The sequence below is a fragment of the Hippocampus guttulatus genome, chromosome 1, assembly GCF_054856545.1.
Source record: "Hippocampus guttulatus isolate MCC_2025c chromosome 1, RoL_Hgut_1.0, whole genome shotgun sequence".
Classification (NCBI taxonomy): Eukaryota; Metazoa; Chordata; class Actinopteri; order Syngnathiformes; family Syngnathidae; genus Hippocampus; species Hippocampus guttulatus.
In genome coordinates, this window is record NC_141261.1 from 11,907,756 (window position 1) to 11,924,809 (window position 17,054).

At 44.3% G+C, this 17,054-nt stretch overlaps 2 protein-coding genes across 2 annotated transcripts; one reads left to right on the plus strand and one right to left on the minus strand.

The window, feature by feature from the left end:
- The first annotated feature begins 118 nt into the window (after positions 1-118).
- Positions 119-7,974, plus strand: LOC147210389 (5-aminolevulinate synthase, erythroid-specific, mitochondrial-like). Its single transcript, XM_086109856.1, has 10 exons — positions 119-219; positions 1,435-1,779; positions 1,875-1,970; positions 2,351-2,573; positions 2,723-2,907; positions 3,853-4,032; positions 4,308-4,472; positions 5,897-6,165; positions 6,360-6,522; positions 7,253-7,974. Exons 2-10 carry the CDS (start codon positions 1,449-1,451, stop codon positions 7,414-7,416), a joined length of 1,776 nt encoding a protein of 591 aa, XP_085965982.1. The 5' UTR covers positions 119-219; positions 1,435-1,448; the 3' UTR covers positions 7,417-7,974.
- Positions 7,975-8,236: 262 nt separating this feature from the next.
- On the minus strand, positions 8,237-15,230 carry ttc34 (tetratricopeptide repeat domain 34). The gene is made up of 7 exons (XM_086130217.1): positions 13,543-15,230; positions 12,412-12,637; positions 11,763-11,955; positions 11,505-11,671; positions 10,629-10,902; positions 10,311-10,525; positions 8,237-9,924 (listed from the first exon to the last, which is right to left on the minus strand). The coding sequence occupies exons 1-7, from the start codon at positions 15,210-15,212 to the stop codon at positions 9,379-9,381; spliced, it is 3,291 nt and encodes a 1,096-aa protein (XP_085986343.1). The 5' UTR covers positions 15,213-15,230; the 3' UTR covers positions 8,237-9,378.
- Positions 15,231-17,054: the final 1,824 nt, after the last annotated feature.

Genomic DNA, 17,054 nt, shown 5'->3' on the forward strand with positions numbered 1-17,054 from the left:
GTGCGAATTGCTTTTTGTTACCCTTTTACTGTCTATGAGTGTGTTGCCACTCTTGGATGTCATCATCTGTACAAGCCACCCCCCCCCCACCCCCACCCAGTGACAATGTGCATGGGTGGGGGCAGAGGTGGATTGCTAAATGCACCAATAAATGTGTGAACTCTTTTGACCATCTGCCGACTTGCGCGTTTGAAGTTCGTCCTCAGTGCAGGTCAACAGGTGAGTCTGACGTAATTTCAATGTATAAATTTGTGGTCATCTTCATGATGGTCATTTCCACCTCTACTGTTATCTTGTGTGTCACAATATATTTTGAACATGCATTTTAAAAAAATTCCAATGGCCATCGTAGGTTTTTTCTTCTTCTTTTTATAATACGGTTTACTTTGTTTTATCACACTTGATGCGTCATACACTATTATATATATTGACTGCCTAAAGAAGAGCAGAATTGTTCAATTTCGTGATGGTTAAACATGTTGAGTGTACCGAAGAAACAAACGCAGCACGGGTTTTAAAATAGAAAGTCTTGATGATAAATTCACGAATCAGATTTGATTTGGTAGTACATGTTTGTTAAATTGCTAGTAGTGACAAACTTTTCAATAATGGTGTTACTTGTGTTGATGTTCTCTTGTGAAGTGTGTAAAATTTGTCCAAAAACATTTTTTAGACAGTTATTGTTTCCTGTACTCATATAACACAATCACGGGCGAATTTGTTGCTCATGATCCACATTTGGTTAAAATTGGCACAAAAACAATTTAACTATGGCTCACTGAAAAAAAAAAGTATTTCTTTGATCGACGTCTCACCACAAGAGAAAGCTCAAGATCCTAAGAATGACCTTATCTTTTGTCCACAGGCCAGGAAAAGGATGTCTGAACACGGATCCATATATTAACTCATTAAAAAAACAAAACAAAACGCATTTAACGCTTCTGCTGAAAATATTGTTGATCGTGGATTAATTTCTTGTCATAGAGGGTTTTCTGAGCTGTGTCGAATATTTTGGTTACCAGATTTAACGACCTGAATGGGCAAAATATTAGTAGCAGCTCTCCATCGGAAGCATTCTATACCGACAATAGGACACACATTGTCAAAATAACTCTTTCGGGCCGATAAGAATGATAACATCCAAAATTATGGATGGAAAACGGTGGTCTTGGTGGAATATTTGAAACAAGCCTCGACGGATGACGTCTGTCACTCAGCACTGAAGCAGCTGCAGCGAGAAGATAAGCCCCACCCTGAAGGACGCACCTTCAGCTCTCAAAACGTCACACGTATTGGCATCGATAATGTTGATAGCAAAGTTTTACTTCGCCCTGCAGTCTGTAAAAAAAAAAACGGGAAATGATCCCTGTGTTGCAAAAAATGCAGCTCATCTTAAAAAGTAAAATAACATTTTGTCCTCTCACCTCCATTCAGAGCAAGAACATAACATGGCAGCCTTCCTACACCACTGCCCCTTCCTCAAGTCGGCCACGAAACCAGCTTTGAGGAGATCAAGCCCATTGCTGTCCCTGGCCAACCAGTGTCCCATCATCGCACGTCAGATCAGCGTCTGCAAGTCAGCCGCCTTGGAGGCCAAACTGAGCGGCTCCTCGGCCGGTCTCGACTGTCGCCAGCTTCCCACGCTGGAGCAAAAGAGGACGTTTGCTCAAACAGCTCCTCAGGTGGCAGAGCCGGCAGTGTCCAAGGTTTGCCCTTTCGTCACCTCTCACATTGGAATGGTCCAAGCCAGCCCTGAAGTGCAAGAGGATGTCCGAGAGGGTAGGAAGCAGAAGAAAAAAAAACATTGACGAGTATTTGAAAAATAATTTGAAAGGATTACATTGAAGTGATAATCCTGCGTGCTGCTTTGACAGGTATGATGATCTCTCTGTTGAAGGATTTAAAAGAGTCCATTTTCCCTAAATCACCTCAAGACATCACCATCAGTCACCTTTTCAAAGACAACATGGGTGTGTATGCTGACACCAGAGGTGTGGGGTTAAATTAGATTTCAGACATCACTTATACCCATCAAACGCAATGAACTCATTCACTCCCAAAGACGTTTTTAAACGTATTTTCAGACTTGGTCCAGAATTGTCTGGTACTGAATGAGTTAAGAGGTATAAGTTAAGGTGCAAATCATGGAATTCATCTTCACTTTTACTGTTACCGTCCACTTGCATTGGGGCCGGATGGGCGCAGTGACCTCCTAGATCCAGGAGATGACACTGTGTTGAAAAAAACTCTTACTGTACATTGTAATTGGCATCCTCCTGTTAAAATTCTTTTTGACTTTGTTAGCGGATTGTGCCATTGTAATCCACTCCAATTGCTCTTGCCAATACAGCTGGGCCCAGCTATGATTACGACTACTTCTTCTCTGAAAAGATCGCCGAGAAGAAAAAGGACCACACTTACAGAATCTTTAAGACGGTAAATCGGAGCGCCGGCTCATTTCCCTTCGCTGAGGATTACTCTTTGTCCGACCGCGAGGGCTCCCGAGTGTCTGTGTGGTGCAGCAACGACTACCTGGGGATGAGTCGGCACCCCCGGGTCCTCAGTGCCATCAGGTAAAATGAAAACCATCACACAGTGGATGTAATCTGGAGTAAAATCACATTTGTCTGTGACTTCCGATATTCAGTGTCAAACTTCAACTGCTGCGGCCCACTTTTCACACCTGCCATACTTTTATGTGTCATCTGATTTTGCTCCTCAGTGAGGCCCTGTGTAAACACGGTGCAGGAGCGGGAGGCACCAGGAACATCTCAGGTACTAGTAACATCCACGCGGCTCTGGAGAAGGAGCTGGCCCAGCTCCATCGGAAGGACGCCGCTCTGGTCTTCTCTTCCTGCTTTGTGGCAAATGACTCCACCCTCTTCACTTTGGCCAGAATGCTACCAGGTGCAGTACGACCACCACTGTGACATTTCAAAACAAGACATGCTGTTGATTTTAGATGATATGCCGTTATGGATATCAATAGTTCCGTCTTCCTTGCCAGTTATTTCCATCCATATTTCTTTGTGTATATGTGCCCTGTGATTGGCTAGTTGACAATGCTCAAATCTGTGTTTACATGAGGACCTTAATCCTTTATGTGATATGTTCACAAATCACACCTCGACACAGATAGCAGAAAGCGGAGGAACACATTTTTGCTTCTGAAACTGAAATGCCTTATTTCAAGAGGAATGATTATTGTTACTATTTCAGTTTTAAATTGTTTCTTTGCATATCTACAAAAGGTCCATCGGTCAAATTTACTATTAGCGTGAGTTGTCAGGCGCATCCCATGGGAGAATGTGTCATCAAAAGTCCATCCATCCATCTATTTTCTGATCCGCTTAGCCTCCCAAGGGTCGCGGTCATGCTGGAGCCAATGCCAGCTGTCTTCGGGCAGTAGGCGGGGAACACCCTGAACCGGTTGCCAGCCAATCGCAGGGCACACAGAGACAAACAACCAGCTGCGCTCACACTCACACCTCGGGACAATTTAGAGTGTTCAATCAGCCTGCCATGCACGTTTTGGAATGTGGGAGGAAACCAGACTACCCAGAGAAACCCCACGCAGACACGGGGAGAAAATGCAAACTCCAAACAGGAAGCTGGAATCGAACCCGCTACCTCTGCACTTTAACGCGCTAACCAGTTGACCACCGGGCCAAAAGTCAACATTTTTATTTATTTATTTTTTTTAACATGCTGAGGGTTGCTAGAAAATGAAGGGTGGGCTGCAAAAGGCCCCAGGGCCATAGTTTGGACACCACTGGGATAGATGCATCATTTGATGATGACGTGAATGACAAATGAGCGATTGACAGCGTGCGTCTGCTGTCCCATTCACAGGCTGCGAGATCTACTCGGATGCCGGCAACCACGCCTCAATGATTCAGGGCATCAGGAACAGCGGATCCAAGCGCTTCATCTTTCGCCACAACGACAGTCGACACCTGGAGGAGCTTTTGCAGCGCTCGGACCCAAAGACGCCCAAAATAGTCGCCTTTGAGACAGTGCATTCAATGGACGGTGAGGCTCGCCAAATGTTCTCTTCCAATTGAAATTGGAGACAAACAGAGAACGATAACCACGTTCCATACCCTCATCGGTCAAACGACTTCAGTTCATAAGAAAATGGGATGAAAACATTGGGAGTGTGTGATTTTTATATGATTCAAACATTTTTTGTTGTCCTTCACTGTGTCTTGTGGGAGGATATTTTAACTATTGAATTGTTCCTGATCATCTCAACTTGGGCATCGGACTCTCTAATTTCCTATTTTCCCTGACCTGTGCGATTTCAGGAGGCATTTGTCCATTAGAGGAGCTGTGCGATGTTTCTCATCGTTACGGAGCTCTGACGTTTGTTGACGAGGTTCACGCCGTCGGCCTGTATGGAGCCCATGGAGCCGGAGTTGGGGAGAGGGACAGCGTCATGCACAAGATTGACATTGTGTCTGGGACTTTAGGTGAGCGTCTCATGTGGAGGTCACTATTTAATGTTGTTTTCACTTGGCTGCACACTGCTCGCGGCTAAAGTCGCACTCACACCCACTCGGCCCTAACTGTCACTGTCCAAGAGCCAATTTAGCTCTGATAACACACACTAAAGGGCCTAAAGAGAAGGTGTTCGCATCACAGGAATCTGAGGTTTTATCAGCAGGGCGCCAGCGCGAGTCCCGCTGTGGCTCTGCTGATAAAATAACATCAGAGGAGGCGTCAATACTTTTATGCTCACTTCAAACTTTTAGCTTAAAGTGTACTGGCGAAACCCACAAATTTGACACAATATCGTACAAGTACAGTTGGAAGGTTTTCATAGGAAAGAAACTTGCAAGACTGATATCATACAACATTGTATCTTTTGGTTTAGAAATAAACATTCTGATTCTCAATTTATCATTAATGTTTCATTTTTAGGACTGTCATTCCATTAATAATTGAACAAATATTTATTAAAATAAAATACATGTTCAATATGGATGCAAAATTGTTTATTTTACTCATGTATGGATGTTTGTTTTTCATTACTCACTTAACGCATAACCCTACACAACAGCAAATTTTGGCTTTATTTGTGTCCCTAAAAGGGTTTTTGATGCTGATTTAAAAAAAAATCTTCACTTTTTTTTCTAGAACATCAAGTTTTTGAGATATTTTTAATATTTGGTTTTAACTTCAGCCTGTAAAAGCTTAAGCAACATGGATTTTACCATGAATTTAGAGCCAATAGACGTTTCAAAAAGAAATTCCTCCAATTGCTGAACCTAACCATTCATTAATAAATATTGCAAAATCTTTTACTGTACTATATACAGTATATATATATTTGCTATGGTATTATTATTATTATTGTTATGCTAAAGATGATGATGATTATTATTACAGTATGATGAAAACCTGATGCACTTGAGAAAAAAAAAAGTGTGCCGATTCAGAATCTGCGCAGAAAATTAAATATGCATTAAAGTTTACTTTCATCTCTGATTGAAAAAAATTACCCGTATTAGTTAATGAAAAAAATGAATTTAAAAAATTGGAATTTGTTACATTTTGGAATGAAATCAATGTAATATAACACATGTTACAGGAATTTAAAAATATAAATGGGCCATGCTTTGCCCACCCCTGATTTTGAAGCTTCGTGTTGTTTTGGAACCCCACACCACAAGTGCATGCAAGTGCTACTTTCTCATTCAGTTTTATGTCGGGTCTCAACTTACGATAAATTTTACTCAAGGAATGATCCAAATGGAACTGAACCACCATTTTCACCATCTTACTATGTGAATAAGCCCCCTCTGAAATAGCAAACTGTTGCTCGAGTGAAATATATATCCTGTATTTCAAGTTAAATGTGTCCTCTGACCTCACAAACATTCTGCTCTGCAAGGCAAGGCCTACGGCTGTGTGGGAGGCTACATCGCCAGCAGCGCCGCCCTGGTGGACACAGTGCGATCCTTCGCGGCTGGCTTCATCTTCACCACCGCCCTGCCCCCCATGGTGCTGGCCGGAGCCCTGGAGTCCGTGCGGGTCCTTAGGGGCCCCGAGGGGCAGTCCCTGCGCAGGGCGAACCAAAGGAACGTCAAACACATGAGGCAGCTGCTCATGGATAAGGGCCTGCCTGTGGTCCACTGTCCTAGCCACATCATCCCCATACGGGTATGGAGGTTGGCCAAAAAAATTGAAAATAAATAAAAAAGATCATTCTCATGTGTCATAAACCAGTGGTGACATTACGCGATGCAACTTGTCAGGATGACTGCTGTCATTCTGATTCAGTTGAGTAGCTTAGCAATCGCCGTCCACTAGGTTTTGATCATCGCTGTTGCTTCTGTTGCCGTTCCATTCCGCAGGTGGGCAATGCAGAGCTGAACACCAAGGTATGCGACACCCTGCTGGAAAGGCACAACATCTACGTGCAGGCCATCAACTACCCCACAGTGCCTCGCGGAGAAGAGTTGCTGCGCCTGGCTCCGTCTCCTCATCATCAGCCCGCCATGATGGAGTACTTTGTGGGTGAGTGACACGTGTCGGGAAATGTTAGTTGTTTGTTCTTTGCAAGGACCCCACTGCACTTGCTGATGATGTTGCTGCCATCATGGGACTACAATTACTGTTGCTGATATGGTTGTTGCTGTGCCCATTGTTCACTGGACCCTCCTCCTGTTGCTCAACCCCTCGAGACAGATGACCCCCCCCCCCACACACACAGTTATTCCTTGTTTCTGTTGCTGAGCACTTGCTCATGTGGGGTTCATTTGTTTTACTTAATGCAGGGGTGTCAAACTCATTTTTATCACGGGCCACGTTTTACTTACTGTTTCAATTGAAGGGCCGTTATGGCTGCGAAACCATATAAAGACGTCAAGAATGCTGGTTTGTTCAACTAGAGTTTAAATTACTGTAATGAGGGTTTTGGTAACAAGAAAATTTAGAATAGCTCTCTTACGTGTTACATAGGAGAATTTGAAATGTTTTTCTGAAATTTTAGCAAGCTTCATAGAAGTTGACATGTTTGATTTGCTTTCGCGGGCCACATAAAATAATGTGGCGGGCCAGATCTGGCCCCCGGGCCTTGAGTTTGACACCATGCTTGAATGTATGCGAGTGCGGTTCTTGACCTGCTCAAGTGCCTCGAGGCAACTTTCTGTCCGCTCTATAACTAAACTGAGCAGACTTGACTTTTACTGTCACAGACTAACACAATGACACGAAGCACACATTAACGGCGGTGTCGTATTCACAGAGAAACTGGTGGACGTGTGGCAGGAGGTGGGGCTCGAGCTCAGCAACCCCGCGGCGGTTTCCTGCACCTTCTGTGACCGCCCGTTGCATTTTGACCTCATGAGTGAATGGGAGAAGTCCTACTTTGGCAACATGGAGCCCCAGTACATTACTGTGTCTGCATAGAGGACATGGGATTTTACCAGCAGTACTTCAAATGAACTTGAAACACATCTTGCTTTCTATGTACCGACAAGAATATCTGTGTTAGCCTTCGTCAGAGATAGAAAATCCAGGCCCAGAAAGTTAAAAACTGTATCAGTTTGGCTTTGGCCGCAAGTGCTTTTACTCTACCGGAAGGTTGACGAGCTGAGTGGAAGCACTTGTGGCCAAAGCCGAACTGGCAGGGTTTTTCCCCGTTCTGGACCGGGATTTCCCCATTTCTGACCTTCTTACATATATCAGCATTGAAGATTGTATACTTTATACATTGCATATATGACTGCTTGCTGGTTGCCGGTATGGATATAATGGGAATTGTGACTCCTTTAATTTAAAAGTGTAAAATCCTGCACATTGGTCACTTTCTTATTTAGATGTGTTGGTTTGAATCTTATTGTGTGATAGAATCAATCTGTTTGGCTTCCACATCTAGAAACAAATCAGCCCACACGCTTAGATAGGGCTTATGGGTGCAGTTCAATTCATGAATAAATTAAAAGCTGCAGCAAATATCTCTAATAAGCTCTATTTGTCTTTATTTGTTTTGGGGTTTTTTTTGGACAGGACCTTGAATGTTGTACATAAAATAATGCACCCAAATTGACAGAGAAGAAGACAAATAATACATATAAAATAATAACAGAACCTGTAAATTGCCTTTGAAACTATAGCAAAACATATTTGCGTCAAAAGACAAAATAGCCCAGTTTTAGTGCTTCCTTCTCACGGGAACGCATTTTGTTTGAGCAAGACATCAGGCTTTCCTGCAACGATCCGTGTTTCAATGGAGTTGTGAGTCTGTATGCGCTTGTGCATGAAGGAGTGCACCGTGTTATTTCTATTCAAACATTTTCCCTCTTATTCATCCGACACCAATCAAACATCCCGATAAACTACCATGTACATCTCTAAATGCCAAGAGGATCAGCTGTGTTTTAAACATTTCAACCTAAATATGCATGACCTGTTCCATCGACGGCAATGTAACCAAAGTCATTTGAATTCAATTCAATATTTATTCTTTGTTGCTGTTTACTCACAACAAGGCTGCAAACAGAAGAATTACAAAAGCGCAGCGCTGGCAAGTAAACAATCTGGTCACGGTGTTTAACGGCTTTTATGACCACTGTGGCAACGACAGTATCACATTGGCCTGAATATAAGACGGTGTTTTCTGTATTGAAATCGCCGGGAAGTGGGGGTCATCTTATATTCGGGGTTGAGACATTATACCCATTCACGACGATAGATGGCGCCAGATATCATTGAAGTGAATGCTGAACTTGAGTCCCCAGGCCAAAGTGAACCCGCCACAAAGAATAATAATAAAAATAAAAATAGCGGTAGCATGAAGAAGGAAAAAAAATAGCAGTAAGACAGAAAAGAGAAGAAAATAAGGGGGTCATCTTATAATCAGGGCCGTCTTATATTCGGGCCAATACTGTATTTTTTTCTAAACAGTGACCAGTGAGGTTAACCGCCACTAAAAAATAAACAATCATATTCCACATTTTGTTCCAAATGAGAGAAAAGGGATACTTGATGGAAGGCAACCACTGAGTTATCTGCACTGAACATGATGTGGTGCAAAAGCAGAGACTTTTCCATGTTGGAAACTTTGGAGTCGAGGTTATGTTCTCCCAAGCCAACAACATTTTGCCGAGATTTCCTCGTCTCACCTGTACAACTCTATACGAGAAAAGAGTGTGAGAGAGCTAGAAATGCTGGGCAGAAGGAGGGATGTCAGATTGATGTGATGCACCACGATCATATCTGAACCTTTAATCTTTTAATTGGCCCCAAGCTCAGGTAGGGAAGAGTAATTGGTTTAGTATATCGACACAGCATAATGTCTTACATCTCGTTTTGCCCAAACCACTGTCACAAAAGATGGTGTACTGGGTGACCAATTGTTTTGTGGACTCACTAATTGACATTACAAGGGCTGGCAACTTCACGTTTGACCTTTGCCCTCAGTCGTCGCAGTTCTGCATTGTTGCCGTCCAAAACGAGGCCGCACTCGACCAAGGCCCAAGCTTTGCTGAGCTGTTGCTCGCCATAGTGCTGCAGGGCACCCCTCAAAAAGCATTCAGCAACACGGAGCCTACCCAGACCTTCGTCCACGCATTGTACGGTCCGCTCCCTGTGGAGCTCAAGGGCCCTGCTGTAGTCCTCCAGAGCAGGTCCTTCTCTGGAACACAGCACCAAGCTGTGCCCGCGACGACACAAGTCTTCTGCCCAGACTTGGGGATCGTCAGAGCAGCTCTCATCGGAACAGCCGTGCTTCTGAATGACTCCATCAAGGTCTGCTATGGTCCGCTCGTGTAAGCCAAGTCGCGCCAGGCAGGCTGCCCGCTGGCGAAGATACCGCAGTCGCTGTTTGTCTGTTGCCTGTACCGCCACTGTCAGGAGAGGAAGGGCCCGATCCCAGCTTCCCTCTGAAGATGCGCTGCTGGCATCCTGTGCTGCTGCCTGCGAAGGAAAAAAAAAAGAAAATCTGGTTTGCTCTTCTTATTCTATTCTTATCTTATTCAGTGGTAATAAAAATATTTGTGGGTAGCTTAGTGATATACTGTACAGGAAATAATGAATTATGTACTGTAACTATAAAAGGTTGAAACCGTTATCTTGGAGTTGACCAAGTGTCCTTATGTGGTACTTGAGCAGAGATTGTACCTTGAGGCTTCCCCTCAAATGGACTTCAACTAGGCCTACAAGGAACCTTAGTTTAACCTTTTGACTCATAGAAATATGTCTCATCACTATTTAGTGTCTTTCCTAGGCTTGGACAAGTGGACAGAACCATTTAAAATCCCAAAAATAATTGGCTGATTATGGATGAATAAAAAATTGCACACCTTTGCTACTTGTTTCCTCTGATGGGCTGGGATCAGAGCCAACAAGAGGCCCAGACATGAAGGTTCTTTCTCAGCGAGCTTGCAAAGTCTGCGGGCTGCACCGCTGTAGTTGTGCTGCCAAGCCTCCAGTACACCTGCCCTGGCTTGGGCCGCAGCATCTCTTGGCTCCTGGGTAAACACTTGGCTCAGGTAGGCACCTGCCGCCTCCACTTCACCTGAAGCAGATGGACCATACAAGCAAGTATATGAACAGCAGTGCAAGATTTCAAGTGAAGCCATTCTTGCGTATTCACTCAACAAAGATTGACTGAGTATCACCTTTGGCTAAAAGTATGTCAACACAAAGGAGATGCCATCTGGGCGCTGCGCAGTCAGTCCTTTTCAGAGCAGCGCAGACGATGGAAGCCTCTCTGAGCCGATCCTCGTGGCAGGGGACAGCGTCGGCGACCAGGATGTCTGACAGGCTGCTCCTGCAGAACTCATGCAGCCAATCACAGAGCAACTTGCGCGTCCGGTCCTTGAGTGACAGAAGGTCCTTGGTGACCTCGTCAGTGTTTATCTGCAGTGCCCCCAGGATGTCATGAATGCATTCCTGCAGTAGGAAAATAAATGGTGCCGCTTATTATGCTAGGAAGGAATCTAAATTTTAGGGGACAAAAGCAATATGTAAAATACACGTGTGGCTCAAGAAACAAAATGGTAGAAATCTTCATTTATTTCCGGAATTCAATTTCGGTATCGTGTAGAGTTGCTCAAGTCTGAGCAGAGTATGGCATGGGGGATGCATCCGGCTCGCCCACAGTCCCGAACCGGCCCTAACACTGACCATGAACTCAAAGTAAAATGAAACAAAAAACAATTGCTGTGCTTTTATTTTGAAAGTTGCGCTTTTATTTGATGTGCACAAGTAGACGCTATTACTTGTCTACAGTGATCTATGAATCTGGATTTTTCTTGATAAAAGGGACAAGTATCTTTGGCCAAATTATTTAAATCTGTTGTTTGCTCTGTTAAATCTTGCAATTGTGTGTGTAGGATGCTTTACCAGTTTCTTCGTTTGGATGCAGAATATATTAAGGATCTGACTGTGGTCGGGAGCAATTCTACCACTTGTGTCTGCAGCTTGCCAACTTAGCAAAACTTTCATTATATTTAGCAATTTTTCCGACCTCTCTAGCGATGTCTGAGTTGCACCTTTTGCTGGTTGAGCAGAAGGTATGTGAAACCTCTTCCACAGAGTGCTTGAACATGTTTGGGGTGCTCCTTGAGAATGGCACTGAAATCAAAGATGGCTGTCTTTCTTTGGCCGAGCACAGCATAGCACCTCCCTCTCTCCAGCAAGGAGTCTGCCGCCTCGCCACCTGGGAACGTTTGAAAATGACTTGGTTCCTGCTCAGACCTTCTTTTTTTTCTTTCTTTCTTTCTTTGTTTTTTTTTTTTTTTTTTTTTTACCAGCGATGATGATGGCGATGGAGAGGTAGGCCACGGCCTCCCTAATGGCACTCTCCTCTGTCGTGCACTCAAGGATGCGTTTGGCAGCGGAGTGGCAGCGCGCCTGAAGCAGTGCCCGGTCCTTCTGCTTGGCTACTGCCAACAAGGGGCGCAAGCAACTGGTGTCCCCACATCGAACAAGTTTTTTCAGCAGCTGTAAAATGGGGGCCAGGGGATAGATAATCATTCGATGGAAATTGCAAGAACATATAAGTACGGTAATAAATATGACTGAGTGTAAGAATATTGAATTTTGCCTTGTCATGAGCCAAACTACCAGGTCACATCAGTTCAACCAAAATTTTAATTCTACAGTAAGCCCCTGTGAATAAAAAGCAATACAATGAAGAGCGAATAATAAGTACCGGTACTGTAAATGGTAAGTGGCCTGTTTTTTATTTCATCATATTACAGAATGGCTGTTCTTTTGCTGTGTTCCTTTGACAACGGCCTACAAGTAAAATAAATCCATTTAGTCTTTTTCTAACAATATAAGACCCAAAGTGCATTGAGATTTGTTGTGACAGCAATAAATAAGCACATGTTGACCAACAAAGTACAAAAGGGAAAAATGCTAAGAGAAAAGACAACATGTTTCAGGCTTCTCTACCTGATTGGTGTCATAAAGAAACCCCCTGTGCAGCTGCAGCAGTGTGAGTCGGACCAGGACGGGTGCCTGAGGAGCGCTCGGCCCGATGGAAAGCAGCAGCAAGCGATATGCCTCTTCCACTCGTCCCAGCTGGTACAAGGCGTCTGCTGCTAAGATCTGAGGCCCATCGGCGCCCGGTTGGAGCTCCATGAGCAACACAGCAAGGGAGTGGACACCGGCAGGAGATCTGATGTCAGAAAGGCAGAAAGGTTCACGATTGAAAGCGATTTGAAACTGGATAGCAACTAGATCGAATTACACTCAAACAGCTTGTAAATGTAATGTTGGCATTTACAGTGGTGCAATGTAACAAAGGCCAAAACGTTTGTTACCGTACTTGAGTAGATTTTTCATCTATCCGTCTATTTAAATCACAAAGAATTAACATACAGTAAAAATAAACCAATACATAAATATCGAAAGATTTCATTTATGAAAGAGAGAAAGTAGAAGACAAAAATCTTCTCAAAACAGTTTTGTTTTGCTGGTGACACCATGAGCTGACACCAGCAAGTCCAGTACGAAAATATACAACAAATCCGTGCTTGTCTTTGCTTTTCTTTTTTCTCTCTCTCTTTTAGTGGTATCAAATAGGTAGACCTGTATAATTGACAGTTAAAAAAATTTAAAGTACCTTTTTTGCCTTTTAGAGTCTACAGGAGGGGTGTCAAACTCATTTTTGTCGCGTCCACATTGTAGTTACGGTTTCCCTTGGAGGGCCATTATGAATTTTGGGAAACCATATAAATGTTTAATCACCTCCACATATTACATACACAGCGCACAACAAATTGATGGATAACTAGTTTTAAAATCAGAAGTCAAGAATAATGAATGTTATTGTGGATTACATACGGCAATTTGAAATTTGGGTTCAGACTTTAGCAAGCATCATGGAACTTGACATGCTTAATTTGCTTAAGCGGGCCACATAAAATGATGTGGCGGGCCAGATCTGGCCCCCGGGCCTTGACTTTGACACTTGTGGTCTACAGCTTTTTACATTAGCGGGGAGTGTGTGTACTTATGCCCACTGTGGACATTGATAGAGAATGTACTGTAGCTTTTGAATGTACATGAGACCCATAATACCCTGCTCTGTGCTCGTTTGGCTTTGATGTAGCATTCAGCTGACCCTCCTGCTGGGATTTCTGCGAGTTTTCACATAAGGACCAGTGACGCCCTCCGGCCCCCTCCAGCATGACCCGGCCCTGCTCCAGAAGAACAGTCAAGAGTAGTCCCCGCAGGTTCCACGGCACCAGACAGCGAACAGTCAACGCCGTCTCCTGCGGGTGCAACCTGTTGGCTGTCACATAGTCCAGTGCTGTGAGATAGTTGAAGCCGCCGGTCATGCGCAGAAGCCCCCTGCCACAGAGTGCCCGCACACAGCTGGGTGGGTGCGGTGTAGTGTGCTCGATCACAGCCTGGAAGTCCTCTAGAGCCCCCTTGTGGTCATCCGTGAGAAGTCGCGCATAGCCACAGAGAACTTGCACAGTATTCTGATAGCTATGCTGATCTTTGGCAGCAGCCAGCTGGCTACAGATGGAGAGAGCTTCCTTATGCTCCCCCCTGAGAAGAAGGCATTCGGCCAATCGCACCCGCAGTTCTCGTCCTCCACCGTCAGGGTGCAAATGGCAAAGGGTTTGTAACTGAGAGATCACAGGGTCCAGAAGTTCCACTCCCTCTGGGGACCTCAAGTCTGTTCGGGCGAGGACCACCTCCCGGAACGCAGAGAGACCCTTTTCAGCCTGCTGACGAAGGTGTTTGCGAGCAGCCCCTCCCGTGCCGAGATCAGTGAAGAGCCTTTGGAAGTGTAGTCGGGCGCAAGCGGGGTGAATGTCAAAGGCTTGGCCCAGATCCACACAGGCCTCGGCAACCCGGCCACCCGCCGAGAGGAAGGCGGCTGCCCGGCCGGTTAGGATCCTCGCTCGCGTTTCGGGTGTGTCGTGGGCAATCTGCAAAATAGCTGAATACATATCAGCACTTTCGCCGAAGCGACCCGTGAAAAACAAATGTGACGCCTGGAGCTCCTGCACATGCCTGTCACCGGGTGAAAGCTCCAACAAGAACTCCAGCAGTGGAGAAGCAGCCTCAACATTCAACTGTTCACTGTCCTTCTTGCTCACTTCACCTTCGCTATCCGGCATCAAGGACGGATGCCAGTGATGCATTTGCTCTGTAAAGGCCTTTATTATTTGCGGTATTTGAGAAGCTTGTCTGCTCTTGACGAGTTTGACGGTTTCACATTTGTTGCTCTTGTACGAGTTCAGATAAATCTTCAGACCTTTGACTTGGCGGGGCTCTGACAACAAGCAGGCCAAGGCGCGGGTTATCTCCAGCGCCACGCCACAAATGTCACCTGGATTTGGCTTTTGGTTGCCCTCAAGCAGAGAAGTACAGCGAGCAAAAATCTCCTCACAGCCGTGCCCGCCACTTTGAAGCAGGGACTCCATTTTGAAAACGGTGGCCGATAGATTATTTGGGCAGAGCGTGGACAGAAAGACAGCCACCGAACCTTGGCTGAGACCTTCAGCAGGCTGGATCTCCTGGTGATGGCCAAGCCAACTTTCTAGGGTTGAGATGACTCTCTGGAGGTCAGACAATTCCATTTTGCGCATGTGGGTCACGGTTGTTGATGCGTGAGTACTGAAAGCTGATATGTAGAGGGAAGTAGCCTGCACCAGTTTGCCGGCCTCGAGCAACTTGTCTGCGTCCTCACACAGAACTGAAACCTTAACGCCGGGTCTCACCAGCGCTGTCATTATTATTATCTTCGACCGATTGCACACCGGCACGAATGACACCTGCCAACACAAAAGTTAAGATTTAAATTTCATAGATCTTACTCGAAGAAAACATCAATTGTTATGGAAGGATAAAATGTCACAAATAATACCACACTGTATGATTTATATAGCATATGTCAAAACAAAGATCATCCACATCTAGGAAACAATTTAGAGTGTTCAATCAGCCTGCCATGCATGTTTTTGGAATGTGGGAGGAAATCAGAGTACTCGGAGAAAACCCACACAGGCACGGGGAGAACATGCAAACTCCACAGAGGGAGGCCGGTGCCTGGATCGAACCCACGACCTCTGCAGTGTGAGGTCGATGCGCTCTCTCTCTCTCTCTCTCTATATATATATATATATATATATATATATAAAGAAATAGTAATAAAAAAAAAGGTTAATTTAAAAAGCTTACTTAAATTACGATTGATTAAAAGGTTAAATACAACCGAACTGTGTTTAAAATAATTTTTGAAAAAGAATGTTTTTGTATTTCATTCAGTGATTATTTTGTGTACCGCCACTGATATTCATAACAAACTTTGGCCAACACCGGACAAATTGGCCAACCCTTGGTTGTGTTTAAAAAAAAAAAAAAAAATTATAAACACCTACCTGGATTTCTTCCCCAAGTAACACGAGCTTTCAATATCCAAGAGCAGACTGACCAAAACTTGCCGAATCCCAGACTTATTCAATATATTCGAAAACAATAACAATACCTGCGGATAAATAAAGCCGGTGTGAGTTCAAGTCTTGTAGCAGGCCTCCAGGGAACTCACGACGTGGGCCCCATTTGCAGTCAATAAGTCAGTAAGTCAATAGTGCTCCGCTCAGCGTTGCCAGGACAACTCAACATGGCCGTCGAGCAACAAAAGCTGCAAATCTTAGCACAGAGACAAAGGCATGAAAATATGGTCAAACGTCTCCTAAGTTTGTCGTCTCCCTCCTTCCGTTTGAGACTTACCAGCGCGTGAGCTGTGGTCCTCGTGAGCTCTGGGTGTTGCCGTGGCAACCGTACACGACAACTTTGCCTGAACACCATTTCACGGCTCATTGATGGCACTCTGTTCAATTGATCAACTTTTTAAAATTAATTTCAAACATTTTTATCCACTAATTAACTAATACATACAACAAAGACCGACATAGAATAACACGGTGAACTACTAAAAATGAATCCCTCAGGAATACAGTAATCCCTTGTTTGTCGTGGTTAATGGGGACCAAAACCACCCGCGATAAACAAAAATCCGCGAAGTAGCGTACAATTAACATAAACAGGTAAAAAAATTATTATTATTTTTTTTTAAGTCCGCAAACGGTCCGCGAGAAGCTGCAAAACAACAGCGAGTCAAATAGAGCAACATATACAGTACTGTACTCCATGTATATATATTAAAAAAATTAATATGTTTGAAAAAATCCGTGATGCACTGAACCCGCGATAAACGAACCGCGAAGTAGCGAGGGATCACTGTAATGTAAAAAAAAAAAGTTTCAGTTGTGATCCGACATACGCCGTTAACATCATTGCAACTGCGCATGCTCACAAGGTGACGCAATTGATTGCTATTTTCGCCCGCTCACTTTTGACAACATCGCTTGAGCCACGGCTTCCTCCACGTCGCTTTGGAGATACCGACACACAAGCGATGGCAAAGAACTTCTCGTCAAAATACAGTACCTTCATCTTACCCATCAGCTGTGCATTTAGCTGCATGTTCGGTCGTAGTTTGGATGACTTTCTGTTTACTGCTTCTTCTTTCATTTATGGGCTGATTCTGTAGACAGTACTTAAAATTGCAA

Excerpts from the sequence above, each read along its gene's own strand:
- LOC147210389 (XM_086109856.1), top strand. The coding sequence starts at position 1,449 with ATGGCAGCCTTCCTACACCACTGCCCCTTCCTCAAGTCGGCCACGAAA. Across the intron at positions 4,473-5,896 it reads CATTGTGTCTGGGACTTTAG|GCAAGGCCTACGGCTGTGTG; the intron begins GTGAGCGTCTCA and ends CTGCTCTGCAAG. Across the intron at positions 6,166-6,359 it reads GCCACATCATCCCCATACGG|GTGGGCAATGCAGAGCTGAA; the intron begins GTATGGAGGTTG and ends TCCATTCCGCAG.
- ttc34 (XM_086130217.1), bottom strand. The coding sequence starts at position 15,212 with ATGACAGCGCTGGTGAGACCCGGCGTTAAGGTTTCAGTTCTGTGTGAG. Across the intron at positions 12,638-13,542 it reads CCAAACGAGCACAGAGCAGG|ATCTCCTGCCGGTGTCCACT; the intron begins GTATTATGGGTC and ends TTCTGACATCAG. Across the intron at positions 10,526-10,628 it reads TGACATACTTTTAGCCAAAG|GTGAAGTGGAGGCGGCAGGT; the intron begins GTGATACTCAGT and ends CATCTGCTTCAG.